At 41.4% G+C, this 16,665-nt stretch overlaps 1 protein-coding gene across 1 annotated transcript in view; it reads right to left on the reverse strand.

Annotated features, from left to right (window-relative positions):
- Positions 1-16,665, reverse strand: part of FBXL5 (F-box and leucine rich repeat protein 5) — a 65,698-nt gene that overhangs the window by 32,912 nt on the left and 16,121 nt on the right. The window contains exons 2-5 of the mRNA XM_006270611.4: positions 10,616-10,831; positions 6,573-6,668; positions 3,787-3,973; positions 687-869 (exon numbers count right to left, since the gene is read on the reverse strand). Of these exons, the coding sequence (XP_006270673.2) occupies positions 687-869; positions 3,787-3,973; positions 6,573-6,668; positions 10,616-10,831 (682 nt within the window). The remainder of the gene's footprint in view (positions 1-686; positions 870-3,786; positions 3,974-6,572; positions 6,669-10,615; positions 10,832-16,665) is intronic.

The following is a 16,665-nucleotide window of genomic DNA, read 5'->3' on the forward strand; positions in this document are numbered from 1 at the left end:
GTGCATGGGGAGCCCAGGATGGCAATCCCAGGTTGCCCCTTTACTGACAATAAGGTACTATAGAAGCTGATGCTGGATCCCACAATCATGACTCCTGCTATGTGACATGGCAGAAGGCACAATTTTTGTAGATCGTATCAAATCCTATCACACATTAGCTGAATGTCTAGAGGGGGCCCTAATTTTGAGATGTGCCATATGCATTCAATTCTGCAGTTAATTCTAGTCTTGGGAACGACATGCCAGAGAAAACTTTTGAAAACTAAAAAAGTTTTTGTGTTAACCAGCAACAAAAACACAACTATAAAGTATTTTATCATCAATGGTTACAACTATCTCTTCCAACCTCAAAAAATGAAATTGCTACTAAACTAGCATAACTGTTTAAAATATTTTTAAAAACCCACAATATATTAAAAGGTCTTAGTTATCAGGATTAAGGCTAACCAACAAGTGATGAGCTATCTGTTGATTGCTATCAAAAATTAAGTTAATTTTGTACTGCTTCGTAATGTTTCTTTATGAATATCTTCTAATACCCTGAACTAAGCTGGCAAATGTCATTTTTTGGCCAGTTTCTACAAATAAATTATTTTAGATGCATTATACAAAACAACAGCGATTGTCTTGCTTTTGTAGATTCCTGAAGTGTTTTTAAAAGACAACTGAAACTTTTGATAACCTACCTCTGGCCCAGCGAACAGGGTAGAGATGTTTCCAAAGAGATCCAGTTTTAGCCAGTTGGGACCATTTGGTGCTGACTTGACTACACTGACACAACTCCTGAGGGTTAAGGTAACTGAAAATGGTCAGCATTACTTCAGGAGGAAGATGAGTAATGTTTGTGGTATGCCCTGTCACTTCAGTTTCTGAAATACAGAATACATGCGTTTAAGAAATATGAGGTTATATTTCTGCATCTGAGCTTCCATTTTATCTAAAGTGTTATAAGAATAAAATGCAACTGTAAGTAAGCTTTCAAATTAAAACACTACTTTTAGGTTTAAAAAAAGACAGAAAGAAGTGTGGATTGTTTTGATTTTAAAAAAAAGAAATAAAACCCCTAACTGTTGTCCAAACCCTATTTCAGATTGTAGCAACTCAGTTCTACACTTCCTATTTCCTTTAAATGCCCAAATTCTTGTTCTGAAACATGATCAAGAAATGGATCCGGAAGCAACTGAACTGGATGCCAAAAACACAGCTAAGATGGACGATACACTCTGTGGTGATGGAAAGCTTAAAGAAGCAGCACCTCCACCTTCAGCTGATGTATGTGCCTGCCTTTTGCCAAAACAGAATGCATGGTTGTCCCTGGATTTTCAGATAGCAGTAGTAACCCCTATGGCCTTGTTTCACCTACAGCTAAGCAAGCAGACTGTTTATTCTCTAAGGAGGACCATGTTTTGTGTCATGCCCACTGACTCCATCTTCTTGACTGAGGTAACCCACCCCAAGCCTATCAACCCTTCACACTTCCTTCCCATTCATTCCTGTGGGTTAAAAGGACATTTTTAAACTTCTACATGATAAAGAAATGGCAATCTGGCATCCTGTGATGTCTATGAATATCAGTTTAGGGTCTCTCACTATTGATTCCTGGAGTTAATCTATACAGGGCTTTCCCACCACTAACAATATTCCCTTAACAATCCCCATTGCCCTAGACAGGCTACAGAGCATTTAGGAAATTATTTTGTATCGCTTAGATATGATGTTTCTGTGCTCTAGCTTTCTCTTTCCTATCACTGCTAGCAAGCAGACAGCAGCCCTTCATAGTGTGTGCGTGTACATTTCAAAAAAATACTTTTATCCCCTTTTAAAAATAAGAACTTTGCCACTATGAAACAAATATTTAGAGAAAGTCTACTGAACTTTTGTAGGTAATGCTATGAAAAATCTGATCAGTGAGAAACCAGATGAAAAAAACAAATATGGATAATAAAGATAGGAGTGTGAAAAGGTGTAAAGATAATCTGAAGACTAAATATTAGTTACCCCTCACTTTTTCAAAACTAAAACCAGTAACTGTAGCTGCAGTTCAACATGAACAGTCTGTAGTAGCATTGCCTTCTGTAGTCCTTTAGGTAAAACTACAGAGGGCAATGCTACTGTCTCTTGCTATAGAGGATTAAGATTATCATGCCATGGTAAATGTGTTCAAGTAGACTCCCACTTTGGCATACATACTTTCAGAAACACTTTTATTGATGCGCACAGATCAGAGTCTGATGCTCATGGAGAACGTCAGACACCTGGTTAATCAGAAAGCTGTTCAACTGACAATCAACCCATGGTGTCTTGCATCAAACCTCTGCGAATTCCAATGTAAGTATAGGACAAGTAAAGGGCATTTCCAAAACCAGACAGAAAAATGCAATCAAGCACAAGTTTACCTGATTAACTGATCCAGATGCTCAGCAAGTCCTTCTCAGACAGAATATATATACTGTTGCTGCTTCTCAGAGAGAAAGCCAGCAGTGTAAGAGGAACAGAATAACAGTAGCTGATTTTCTTCTACGGTTGCAATGAAAAACAAACAACTCCCTCAAAAATCATATTCTTCTATATATGCTTCCCCAACAACTGTCCTTTAATACCAAACTCACTAAACTCAAAACAAAGAAGTTCAAGAAATCTTACCGTTCCTAAATTCCTCCTCTGGTTAGAGATGGCAACAGCCAATTCTGTCAGGCTACTTGCTTACCACATCTGAATGTTCAGAACCAAAGATGTATCCTACACCCTAAACTATGATCTTAATTTGTGTCAGGATGGCCTAGAGGATAGAAACTGATTGATTTAGTAGTTCAAAGGTAGTCTCACATCCTACTGCAGACTGAATTACAGAATACAATTATTGTATTTGGTTTGATTCACGTATTTTGTTTGCTTCATGTACACAATTATTGTACTTCGCTTGCTTTTCGCTGAAGGTGGACTGTCACCTTCTCAGCTCAGGGTCGTCAAGTTCCCAGAGGGTTTGCTGCATTTCCCCTCCCTACCTCCCCACTAAGACACCCTGGCTGTATTGAAATACCAAAAAAACCTGTCTATCATGCTACATAGACTACCCTTTGAACTGTTAGGAAATTCTGAGAACAAATTTTAACACTGACAGTGTTAGGGCTGTTCCATCATTCACATTCAGTAAGATACATGTGTTCATCAAGTGATCCATCCTATATTAAGTTTCATAAAAGAAAATTGAGGCGGAGTTAGATATTGGTACAAATATCTTTCTAACAGTGAACATGACATTTCACCTTACACAGTCATGCATCTTGCAGATCCTTTTTTCTGACTCTCTCCTCCCTCACTGGATCCTTAGAAAAAGGAGGTCCAAGGGAGAATAATTTTTTCTATCTAAAATACTGTCATTTGACAGTTCTGACATCGTTCGGTTGAGAAAAATCAAGAGAGAAAAGTCCAGACTGTCTTCAACCAGAAAATTAAGTCAGGGTCTGGAAGCAGAAAATACAATCTGAAAGTGAAGTGTGAAATTAGAAGGAGAACACCGTGTTAGTTCTAAGCCAGACACTGGAGACAGGGCAGGGAGGGAAGCAGAGTACATACTTACATGACTTGTAAAAGACCTGTATAAGACATATCTAAACAGCCAGATTCTTCCCATTATTGCATTATTAAAGGAAGTCAACATTTTGTAACAAACAAACAAAAAAAATCACCCATAAAACATTTAGCAAATGGACAGTAAATTGATCATTTCCCTGGACATGATTTTGAAACTCAGAATTGCTTTTACTCCAATTTAAAGTAGTTCACCTTGATCTGCCTTTTCATCCACAGAATACTTCAAAACTTTCTGGAGCTCTCCAGCTTGATTCCAGAAGCTGAAACCTCTAAGGAATTCTGCAGGTTCCTTCTGCGAGCAGTGCTGTGCAATCACTTTCTTTTTGATATCCTTTAGTTCTTCGTAAGTGAAATATTCCATCAACATGGGCTGAAAAACCTAAAAATGAAACATGCCAATTAACTATGACAAGGCATGGGTGACAAGGGACAGTGCTGTCAGAGTATTTATAACCCTATTTTTCTTGTAATTTACAAAAGGAACTTCCTACAGCAGAGTACAAGTTGACCAGCCTGATGCACAAGAACAGAGAATTCCTGAATTCTGACCTCCAGTGGCTTCACATGCGGCCTTGGGCAAGTGAATTAATTGTTTCTTTGATCTTCCCACACATAAAATGGAAATAATTAAACTTGTTTAATTTAGATGTTACCGAGACTCTCACATGAAAAACACTGAAGTAAATAGCAATACCAATGAAGAGAAAGATGTTGAAAAAAACCTTAATGTATTAAGTTCCATCTTGAACAGACTGTTGAGGCTTTTCTTTCTCCTAAGGAGGCTTCCCAATTTTTCAATATAAATAAAACATTCAAACTGGTAAAACCAGTCTGTAAAGTATAAAGTATGTGTAAGAAGTAGTTTGGGAGTGGTTGTTTGATTCTTAAGACATTGGTTTACAGTCATTTTTCTGAGTACATAAAAACTGTCATTTACTGGATCAAATCATCTAGCCCAGTACCCTGTGTCTCACAGTGGCAGGAAGCGGATGCTGAAAGAGAAAGTGAACTGGGTATGATCAGGGTTTTTTGCAGTGTTCCTCTCTCACTTGCAGTCTCCAACATTTAAGACAGGGGTGGGCAAAATTCGGCCCGGGGGCCAGATGCAGCACACCAGGCCATTCTATACAGCCCATGGGGCCCCTAAAAAATTTAGAAAATTCGTATTTATCTGCCCCTGGCTGCCTATCATGCGGCCCTCGATGACTTGCCAAAACTCAATAAGCGGCCCTCTGCCCAAAATAATTGCCTGCCCCAGATTTAAGATCTAGAAAGCTCAGATTCAGAAGCTGCATCCCTAACTCCCAGCTCAACAGGTACTGATGCCTCTTTCCTCCAAGAATCTGTCCAGTCCCTGGCTAAACAGTCAGCTTCCACAAGATCTGGTGGCAATGAGTTTCACACTAAGTACAAACTGTGTACAAAAGAACTTCCTTTTGTTCAACTTACCACCTACTAGTTTCGTTTTGTGCCCCCTGGTTCCTGTATTGTGAGAGATGGTAAATAATAAATCCCTATTTGCATTCTCTTCATCATTTGGTATAGTTTAAGTGTTTTTAGATCTCTGGCTAATTTTATGGTCTCCTTTGGAAATTAATTTACAATATATCATAGATATCGTGTAAGATATCTTATGAATAATATATGAAAAACATGTTGCTCAAAATATTCTCTCTTCACTTAAGGTCTTCAAATATTTATTTCTTAATGGGAAGCTGGGGTGGTACAGGCGTTAAGGAGCACAGTTGACAGCTGAAAGGTCGTAAGTTCGAGGCAGCAGCAGAAAAGCTCGGTGCCCTGTCAGATTCCAGCAAATCTATGAATTTTGCTAAATACTTTGTCACAAGGCCACAAAAAAAGAAAAGGATGTTGTTTTTTTAAAGGAGGCATTCCTAAACAAAACAGTGATGAAGCCAAATTAAAAGAGTCCTTCATATTACTGACTCTTTATATAATATTATACAGAAGCTCTGAATTAATGAAACTACACAAACATTTTTAAATTCCATCTTCTGTTTATGAGCAATGGTAAGATGTCACCTGCATAACCAATCAGCCACAAAATTAAAATTAAATATGCCTTCAGCTTTTATCACAGATGTTATTTATTCTTCATTTCACATCCAAATTTATTACAAAATCTCTACAACTGATGGAACCCTTACTGGAAAAGGAAGTGCCAGGCCAGAACTACTTGGATTCTGGTTATTATATAATTAAAATTACAAGGATAATTATTTACATCTTCACCATGGTAACAGTTTTTACCCCAATGGATGATAGCTAATAATATTGTAGCACCCAAGATCACAACACAATAAAAGGCTGAAATGCCATTCTAAGCAGGCAAAACCTACGTGCAGGTATGAAAGCATGCAGTTGATTGGTAAGCTCTCAAAACGTAAATGAAAATACAATACAACAAAAAGATACTGTATTTTAAAATGGAGCTTTGTTAACAAAGTTCCTGTACCGTAAACTAAAATTTGTTGATTTTAATTCAATCTGGATAGAGACAGAGATGCCAAGGATTTTCTTGCCTTCTGATTAATGTCATACCATGTGATAATGTGCAACAACATCTGGTTGACTGCACTGTGGCTGTATTTTGAATTAAAGTCAAAAGACTACTATATGCAACATCTGCTGTAAGTAAACTCAGAAATTCTGAATCCAGGAGAGTTTTGGCATTGACTTCAATGAGCCCAGGATTTCACTGTCATTTTAACATCACTGTTGTTTCTCTCTCTCTCATATCTCAACCAAAACCCAGAATATAGGCAATTTACCTTCCATGATCTCCTTTCCATTCTCCCATAGTTCCTATGGGCACAAACCAACCTATTATAACAAAACTGAGAATCATCAGTCCACCACGTCTTTCCTTCTGGTATCTTTGATCGCTTTAATCATATTCAGCCTTTTCAACTCCCCAAATAAGAAAATCTAGTGTCATTTTTAAGGCAAGGTCCACCTACCTCCTCTTCCTCTTTCATGTGAGGAAGGAAATCCCTGGTAAAGGCTTCCAACCTTTCTTTTAGCTGTTTCTCATAGTTTAACTGTTCATATTCATTCTGAAAAAGAAAGCAAATCTTTAAATATTAAGCTTCTCTACACTCCAGAATAATTAAAATAATTTACCTTTTCTCCCACAATTCATGATTTAGCTTTTTCTAGGAAGATTCTGAATTAATATTTAAAATATATTTTAAAAGCTATTTAAAAATCTTTGGTAAGAAGATCATTAGCATATTCATTCTTGTAACATATTCATTCTGTTACAATTTGTGTAGTCTAGCTTGTTTCTTCTATTACAATCAAGATTGCATCATGTCCAGATACAACAGAACCTTTCTATTCCAAACCCCGCTAGGCCTACAAACCCTGAAGAAGTCACATACAGATTCTCAAAAATATTAAAAGTAGTTCCTTAAAACATGTTATATTATGTAGTGTGTTTCTTAGTAAATTATATCGTGAAGTACCAGAAAGTACTAAAATAAACTACATTTCTCAATATAAAAAAATATGATGCAGTATTTATTACTTCTATCTTATTTTCTCATTTTTGTCACTAGTCAAATTAGTAAGTACAACATCACTTCCTAATTGTAGAATACCCTGCACTCATATGTGAGTTATCATGTTTTTAATGATATGCAAAGTTGTAATTTAGAGTATTAAAACTGAAACTTACCAGTCTGTAACAACATGACCAAAAACGTTCAAAGCAATCTAAATAATTTCTAACATTTGTATAGGGAACTTTGATGAAGTGATGTTGGCTTAGTTCTCTTTTAATAGTATATATTTTATGTTAAACTTTGATAGTAAAATGCTGACAAGTGAAATCACAATTGACAGTTTCGCAGTTAAATGTGCTACAGAAACTTACTTTAAAACAGTCAGAATTTTAAAACATTCAACTTACTTTAACGTCATGGATCATTTGCTGCCTACTTTCTTCAACTATGAATGCTTTACTCTTTTTTTATTATTATTGTAATAAGAAACTGGCCCTGGAGTCTATCCAGAAATTGCAACAGACGGAAGTTTATGCAAGTTCTTACAGTAAATTTTTTAGTAGTTCAAGGAAAAAAAGAAAACAATTGATGTCATCAGGTGCTTTCTGACAGCTTAGTGTTTTTCTTTCCTCTGCTGAAAGTGACAAATAAGGGATGAAACTAAATAGCCTTATTCTGTTGACCCAAAACATGCAATAAGTAGACTGGTCAGACTGAACCAAAATAAGAGTTACTAATTTATGTTCATTACAGTCAATATCAGCAGTGTAGTCATGGGCTCTGCTACATAAAAACTGGTACAGAAAGGAATCAGGCTGAAGTCAATCTGTACTTTTTCCTAAAATTGATTTCTAGAAACAAATGGAATGAATCAAAATCAACAGCATGGTGGGAAAAACACAAGTTAAATGCAAATTTAAACAACTAAAGCCTGGAAAAAAATGACCAAGACTGTGACTATATCTCCCTCTAGTTTTCTTACATTAGAAATATGTATAATTTAAAGGTTTTGTTGTAGCTTCTAAAAAAGCTTCAAGACAAAATATGTACGTTATACGTGTGTGGCCTGCGTTTCCTATTATTTGGGTAAAACTCAGAAGCACAGGATAAACCAGCCTTATACCAGGTTCAACACTATCAGGGAGCTGAATTTCCACTACAGGACCAGTTGTATAAAAATCCCAATGCACTCCATGTCAGTATGCACCAGCAGACAAAGCACAATATATTTTAAAAGTAAAAAATCTGAAGTGATTTGGGAAAGGCATTTCTGAAGTATGACACTTCTAGACCTAGAGTTGTTTTGTTCAAAAAATCCTCACTTTTCACCAATCTATAGCAAAAAAAAAAAGAGGACTGAGAGGAAATAGTCCGTCAAGCTGGTGACCCACCAGCTGTATAGAGCCTGCAACAGGTTAAGTTGTGGCTTAACTAGGGCTCCTGCCCAGCCATCCCCCACCACCATATCACTCGAGCCACAACAGCAGCCAGTGTCTCCAGGCTCCCCCTCCTACCACAGGGGATGGGGCGGGGCAGTGCACAATGCAGCAGGGGGAGGTGCGGGCACCCCCTTGGCAAGCAGCCCTGGGACCTGTGGTTGTGGTCCCTGCCCAATTAGAAATTGGACAGCCCTGGTCTAGGGGGACTGAGGCCTAGGAAGCAGGAGCAATTTATATTTTGTTGAAAGCTGTTTGGGAAAGAAAATTAGGATGGCAATCACTTACTGCTGCTCAAAAATATGAAAAGTTTGGAACAGGCCTTAGTGAGATGGCTTATTAATAGGTCAAATGCAAGAAAAAATATCAAGGCAGCAGTTCTTCACACACAGCGATTCCTTTCACCTATGAAATTATATGAAGATGTACTTCAGAAAATAAAAATCTGTAAGCTTTCTTAGCATATTAGTAAAACAATTCATAGTCTTGGCCAACAGAAATCAATGGAAGTTCCATCATTTAACAGAACGCTAAATTAATCTTACCTCACATTTCTACTTAAATTATGACATTTCGAAAAGCCTTTAGAGTATTTCTTATAATTAGGGGTCTACCAAATTTGGAGGTGGCCAGCTAATTTTGCAGGCAGAGCCTGGGGCTGGCCACTAATTTCATGGGTTGAGCATGGCACCCCCACTCCGTGCCCACACACACCTTTGACTGGCCAATGGGCCACAGCAGTCCCGCCCCTCCCTACAGACTGTCAGATGGGCCAAAACTATGGCTTAATTATCCTGATTAAACCTAGGGAACCTTTAACCCACACATTATTAAGCGTAGATTAATGGCTTCTCCCGACTTAATCAGGGTAATTAAGCCACGGTTTTGGGCCATCCCCAAGTGGTGGCTCACTGAAACCCGCCCCCCACAAGAAACAACAAAACAAAACAAAAAACCAAGCGTACGAGCAAGGAGAAAAGCCCTGGCGTCTTAGAGCAGGGGTGGGAGCGGGGAAGGGAAGCATGGAGGAGAGGAGCAGAGCAAGGTTGGGAGGGAGTGGAGCTGCTCGCAGCAGGGCCAGAGCACACACCACATGTGAGGAACATTGCTGTGCTACCAGGCTGTCATCCTGCTGCCTGGCCCCGGCTCAGCACCCATTTCCTTTTGTGTTGCTGCAGTTGCTGCCTCCCACCCCGCCCCAGCAAGGAAACCTCCAGCCACTACTGCTCCCTGCAGCCAGCAACTCACTCTGCCTGCTGACCCCTGCCCAAGTTTGCAACAGAGGGCCTGGCAGGCTAGCATCCTGCAAGCTTAGAGCTGGGGAGGCAGGGGCAAGAACAGGCACACACACAGATAGATACACAGTGTCCAGCCCGCCCCACCCCTCTCCAGCCTCTTCTCAGCAGAAGTCTGCCCAGGTACTGCAGCAGCAGTCTACTCTTACATCACTGCCCCTCACTCCTTGCCTGCTACGTGGCACCCTCTGCCTTTCCCCCACTGCGCTCAAAGACTACAGGGCTTTCTGTATGGTTTTCTCCTTGATGGTATGTTTGTTTATTGTGGGGGGAGTTTGCAACGAGCACACCAAAAGCACAGAGCTTGTGGTTTTTCATGAAACTTGCCCAAAATCACTGTTTCCACAAAAATCGTGAAATAGCAATTTAGGTAGGTCCCTATTTACAACAAGGACTTGAGGAGGCAGCCAGCTCATTTTGTGGGCAGAGCCCAGGGCCAGTTGCTAAATCTCACAGGCTGAGCGCTATTTATAAGACTTTTCTGAAAAAAATTCAAAATGTACATGTGAACAGGACTCTTACTTGATAATCTGTAACTTTGCTAAATGAAATAAGCACTGTGTTTTCTACTTATGGAAAATGGAAAGTATCTGCTACATTTCAAGGAACATTTCAAGGAAGTCTGAGAGTTACTGTTGTTCTTCATTTGTTTGATGAGAAACTTTAGAAAAAAAACAGCTGATTAATATATAATCTTGACAAGTTTTCCTTAATACATAATTAAAGGCCTTACAAATATTTCTGTTAGCCTATTTTAGAAACTTACTTTTACATTTTTCAAACCTTTCTCAAAAAGACTAAGCATCTCTGAGAGCTTGTTGTCCGAGTGCACGTTATACACAGTCCGACTGCGCTGCTGAAGTAAGCCAATGATGTATTCATTTTCAATCTGCTCATGCATTTTAAATTCCTTGAATGTGACATAGAGTGATAACAGAAGAGCCCGGAAATCATTGTTATTGGAGAAGTTGGTCTTTGAAAGCTGGAATAGAAAGAGAAGTCAGTTTTCCATGTTAATTTTTATTATCCCACCTAAATACTAGAAAAGCACACCACTCCTATTTTTCATAAGCATTGTGCCTCACTCATCATTTCTCAAATTTAATAGATAACATGCAAATCACTGGTTTAAAATGTGCCAGTGTCAACCACAGTACCACAAGCTTCTTTTAAGGGTGCTACACAATATTAGCACTGTTACATGAGAAAACATTTACACATGATTCACAAAGTAAACCAAGGGATTTTAAACATTATTTCACAGCATCAAAACCATTCTGACACACTATAGTCTGAGTTTTTGCAACAGAAGAATTGCTTTACTATTTTTCTGTAGTCCAAAAATGAGTGAAAGCTAAGAGCTGGCATTTTCTGAGGGCTGCCTTGAGTCTAAAAAGATTGAGCACTACTTTTCTAAACTAATATATAGATACGTATACTATGGAAGCGAAATCATTTCCGTTTATACAGAAATGTTTGGCCGACATTTTAGCAATATAATGTTTTTGAGTGTTTCACACTTCAAGCAAAATATCTAAGTCACAGTCCTTCAAGCACATGCAAGTTTTTGAAATGCAGTAACACTTCAATCTTAAATTGGAGTAATTTTCCCTTGGTTTCAAGTGGAGCAGGATTGGGTCTTTTTACAGGCAGCCCCTGACTTAGAACTTTGAGTTATGACAAACAGCACTTACGACCATTTCAAGGTTCTGATGCCAGTTTTGACTTTACGATGCTGAACACAACTGCCTCCAGCTGATAAGTCCCTTGTAGTGGGGGAGGGAAGGAAGAGGTGGGAGGGGGCAGCTCAATACCTCTGCAGCAAGGGAGGGACTGGGGCTAGAGCTGGGGCTGGGACAGGGGCAAAAGCTGCCCAGCCGGGGTGGGGGGTGCAAGGCAGCTCCCGCCACTGCACGCCACTGGTCCGGGAGCAGATCGTCCTGTGGCTCTCACTATTGCTCCCGCCACCTGTACGGGAAGGCATGGAGGTGGGGTTGGCGTGCCTCCGGATCAGTGTGGGGCCGGTGGGGCCGGTGGGGCCGGAGCTGTGCTGGGCTGTGCTGGGCTGTGCAGGCAGCGGAAAGTGCTGGAAGTGGGGGCTATGCCCTCCTGCCGCTCACCCAGCCAGGACAGAGTGGAGCCACTGCGCTGCCTCTGGACAAGCGGCACACAGCAGTGGGAGACACCCCAGCCTCCCAAATGAACAATGGCTTAATCCCACACCACACCCCATCCCTCCGCCCTGAGTGTAGGCAGGGCATGTGCTCCCTGACTGGGGTGGGCAGCAGAGCGTGGGCTACGTGGGGGGCTGCAGCCACCCTAAAGTTCGTTGCAGCTCCCTTATAGCCTCCACTGCTGACCCGACGCACAGCCCGGTGCAGCCCCAGCCCCACCTGCCCCGTTCTGGGGGCACATGCCCCACCATGCCCTGCCACTGCTTGCCCAGCATAGGACAAAGCTGCTGCTCATCAGGAGGCTAACTAAGGTTTATCAGGTGAAGATGCTGAGCTCTATACACCTGTAAAGAAAATAAAAATAAAGAGCCAGTGTTGTGTGTGGGTGTAAGTTAGGAAGCAAAATATTGCCTGAAATATTTTAAGAGCACTCCACCTTCTTCATCTGAAGGATTTTGTGGGGGGAAAATAACCAAAAAGTAAACTTTACTTCTCGTTTTCAGTATCTACAGTCCATAATATCGACTCTCCTAGCATTCTCCAAAGTGATTTCACATGCAGACGATGCAGTAAGCAGCTGCTTATGCTCAGAAGTATTTTGTAATGACCTGATGCAAACAGTGTCTTGCTCTAACCAAGTTTGTGTTTGTCTGAAACTTAAGACAGTTCTCAATTCTGAACCAAAAACTCTCTGGACTTGCCCATTGACTTGTGAAGGTGATTCAAAAATCACCTTTACACAGAGAAGGCATAAAGCCTTAAATATTAAATGTCAATTCAGGTGCGCAGGTGAATGTTTGCACTGGTCTTGTATGTGAACCTAGCACCTGGTTTTGGTTACAACACTAAAATAGTTCTGCTTATGTCTGTTTTTAAAAGGTTACAGCTCTGGATGATGCAAAGCAATGAGAGGAGATGATCTCTCCTTATCTTTGTCTCATACTTCCTCTCATAATTTCCTTCCTTTTCAAAATGAATCCACAGTAACACTAAACAACCACTTGACAGTGTGTTGCCTTGTGCCTCTTCACTTGTGACATCTATATTGATATTGAAATCTCTTCCAAACAGGGCCTTGTATAATGCCAGTAAAAAATGGGGAAAGAAAAAATAAAGGTGTAAAAATGAAGTCTAGTAAAATTTGGCCAGTACAATTCGGGGTTGAAATTTACCCACCCACAGACACCGAGACCCCAACAAACACCACCACAGACCATAAACAAACCTGTCCCATACACCCCCCAACAGCCAAACCCCCCAATAGCCAAATTGCCACACACAAGTGCAGTTCAGAAAAATAAAGAACCTCACAGCATTTGGAGCAAGGAACACATCTAACACCAGTTCCAGATAAGGCATCAAATCAAAGATGTCTTCAAGCATATCGCCCAAGAGATGCAGCCAAGGGGTCACAACAAAGTCTGGGAGTGGTGTCTGGCCACGACTCATGTTGATGAGGAGGCATTATTACCGCATGCTTGATGCTAGAGAGTGGTCTGTGGGCCAGGGGCACAGCATGCCATTCTACAAGGACCTCACCAAGAACAGGGCAGACGCACACCTGGTGGGCACAGGGCATAGTGGATGGGCACACACAGGACAGCTGGCTGTGGCCACTAGGTCGCAAGCCATGACAAGCTGCTGCCGCATCAGGTCCAGGTGGGCAGCCATGATGTCCCCACCAGTCAGTCAAGGGCGGCTTGATGATTTGGCTCCACTTGGGAGTCTTCAGCAGCCCAGGGAACCTGTGGGGCATGCTAGGAGGTGTGCAAGACCCCCTCTACCTGCTGGCAGGCTCTGGGCCTCCACCTGCCCCCACCAAGGGTTCACACATGTTTTGCTACCTCCTGACCTAAACAGGAGTGCTTACAGTAAAGGTTGAAAGTTTGAACGCTTCTGCCATGGGCTTCCTGAATACCTGTATTTAGCCATTAAAACCCATTACACATTGTTACTCACAGGGTAGTTCTGCCTCTGCTCAGCTACTTATACCTAGAGTAACCATTTGAGGGAAATCTGGTATGGGGGAGAGGAGAGGGGGCAGGCAAGATAGCACGCGCGCACACACACACTCCAACCCCAACAACTCCCAAAAACAGAGCCAGGCAGGACACACCACATACACACACCTCACCCCGCCACCATCCCATGGCTCCCAAGAGCGAGGCCAGGCAAAGGACACGCACAGCCCCAACCCCACAGCTCCCAGAAGCAGGGCCAGGCAGGACACACACACACACACACACACACACCTAGCCCCAACCCCGCAACTCTCAGGATCGGGGTCAGGCAACAGCCTCACAGCTCCTGCCCATGCTCTACTCTACTGGACAAGCGACTCTGCTTGCAGCCTAGAAGAGTCCAGACCAGGAAGCAGCCCACTGGCTGGACTCCTGAGAGAAGACTGAGGCAAAAGTACCAGATTGGCATGAACCTACCCACCCGTACCCAGCTCCTGACTCAGGAGCTGGGAATGTGCGGGCAGGTTCCAACCAATCCAGGAGACTTGGGTTCAATTTTCTCCAACAGCAAAGATGTTGAGACAGCCTCTAAAATCTGGGACTGTCCCAGTTAATCTGGGACATATGGACACCCTACTTTTACTTGCTACATAGTAACTTTGACTTGCTGCTTGCTACATTAAGACTTGCTCCACTGTTACTTAGACAATACTGCCTCTACTAGCAACCTTTAAATTAACAGTACCTGAAAAACTGGCACTGCTAAAAACCCACCCTATGTTGAGATGGGCTAGAAGGATTATTCATACATCCTGAATGCCTGGCAATTTTTAATTGCCAAATGAGCTCACTGGATACATCTTAGATTGTATGGAGATGCAGAACTTCTCAAATCAAAATGCATATCTTAAAATACATTGTGTCCCTTTTTATAAACACCCTACACAGTGCAAGCAAGAAATACCAGTATGCTAATTACTTTTTAATAACTGTAAATTTAAACATTCAAAAAAACTTGTCTGTTGTTGCAAAAAGACTAGAAATGTTTAATAGAAGTAAATGAAAGCTTAAACTGGGGGAAAAAAGATTGCTTAGGTTTAACAACTGCTAGGGAAAGCTTTCAATTTGCCAATCACATCAGTACTTTTTTCAACATGGAAGACTTGAGTGAAAAAAGTGACGAGTGGCAAACTGAAAACTTTACCTAGCAATTGTTAAACCAATGCAATCCTTTTTTCCAGTGTAAGCTTTCATTTATTTTTATTAAGCATTTAAGTCTTTTTACAAAAACAGACAAAATTTAAAGTAAATCAGTATTTTCCAGTGATTAGCAGGGATACTGGTTTTCTCTGATTAAAAAAATCCCCAATTTTTGGATTTAAAAAAGTAGCCCAAAATCCACATTTTTCCATTATTACTTTTTTTAATCCAAAAAATTGGGGATTTATTTTATTTTAACAGAGAAAACCAGGATCCCTGGTGATTAGGCTGCTCTTTAGGGTTTTCCAAAGCAGCCCAGAGTGAAACCAGCAGACTGGTCAGTATAAGTCCTATTACACAAAACCTTGCAGGAAGTAGTGGAATTACCAAGAAACAAACCAATACCATTCTGGCATTCACTTGGAAAGCTATGAGTATTTGCAGAGGCAGCAGAGTTATTCACAAGGAACTATACTGCATGAGTAATAGACAGGATGTGAACAGATCTTCACAGAAGCCAAGAGAAAATGGGAAAGGCAGAAAAGATGAGACTTCGCCTCTCCTACCATTGGGGTTACCAGGAAATGGGCAGAAAAAGTTTGTTTTCTGTTCCATCAACCAACAGAAATATACAGATATCTACTAGCCATCAAGAAAGCCACAGATTGTGATTATTTTTGTTGCAGTGTTATTTTCTTGACTGCCACTAGGGCTACAACTGACACATGCTGAATAGCTGCCAAGTACTTACGCAACACCAGATCAGCACAGCCTACAGTACGTTACAAGCTGTACTTTGCACTCAAGCATGATTCATTTGCTAAGGCAAAAAACATTTCCCCAACTTCAAGATGCAAATATTGGTTAACATTACACTACTACTATTAATATCTTTTAGATGAGCTGATTGAAAGTAAAAGTACCATATTTATTTGAATATAAGATGAGATTCCCCTGCCCCCAATCAACATGAGGGACAAGCCCTTTGTTTTACATTTGCAAAGAAAGTGGAAAGGGGAGCAGGTGGCTGGTATGGCTCTGGCCATGAGCCCAGGGCAGAGCCAGAGTCACATTCACAGCAGCCTCTTGCCCGCCCTACCTTCACTTCCCCTCTGAAGCTTCTGCCTTGCCCCTGCCCCTCCGCTCTTTACAGTCAGGTGCAGCTCAGCTCTGGCTTGGGCTGGGGTCTCTCCCAGACAGAGTGCTTGAAAACGCCCTTCCCTTCCCAGCCAATCAGCAACACCGACAGTGCTACATGACCAGGAAAGGCCTGAACTTCCACATGCTGTGCTCCAGGACAGAGCAGCCTGAGTGGCATCTGATGGTAAGGTGGGGGAGGGAGGGGAAGAGACTGGGGGGAGCAGGGAGAAGAGGCAGAAACTGTGGAGCAGGAGCGGAGGGGAGGGGGGAAGGCTAAGACTGGGGGGGAGCTGGGGATGGGGAGTGCAAGGGGGGGCAGAAACGCTGAAGGCAGAAGTGGG

The sequence above is a fragment of the Alligator mississippiensis genome, chromosome 2 (genome assembly GCF_030867095.1).
Source record: "Alligator mississippiensis isolate rAllMis1 chromosome 2, rAllMis1, whole genome shotgun sequence".
In the NCBI taxonomy this organism is placed as follows: Eukaryota; Metazoa; Chordata; order Crocodylia; family Alligatoridae; genus Alligator; species Alligator mississippiensis.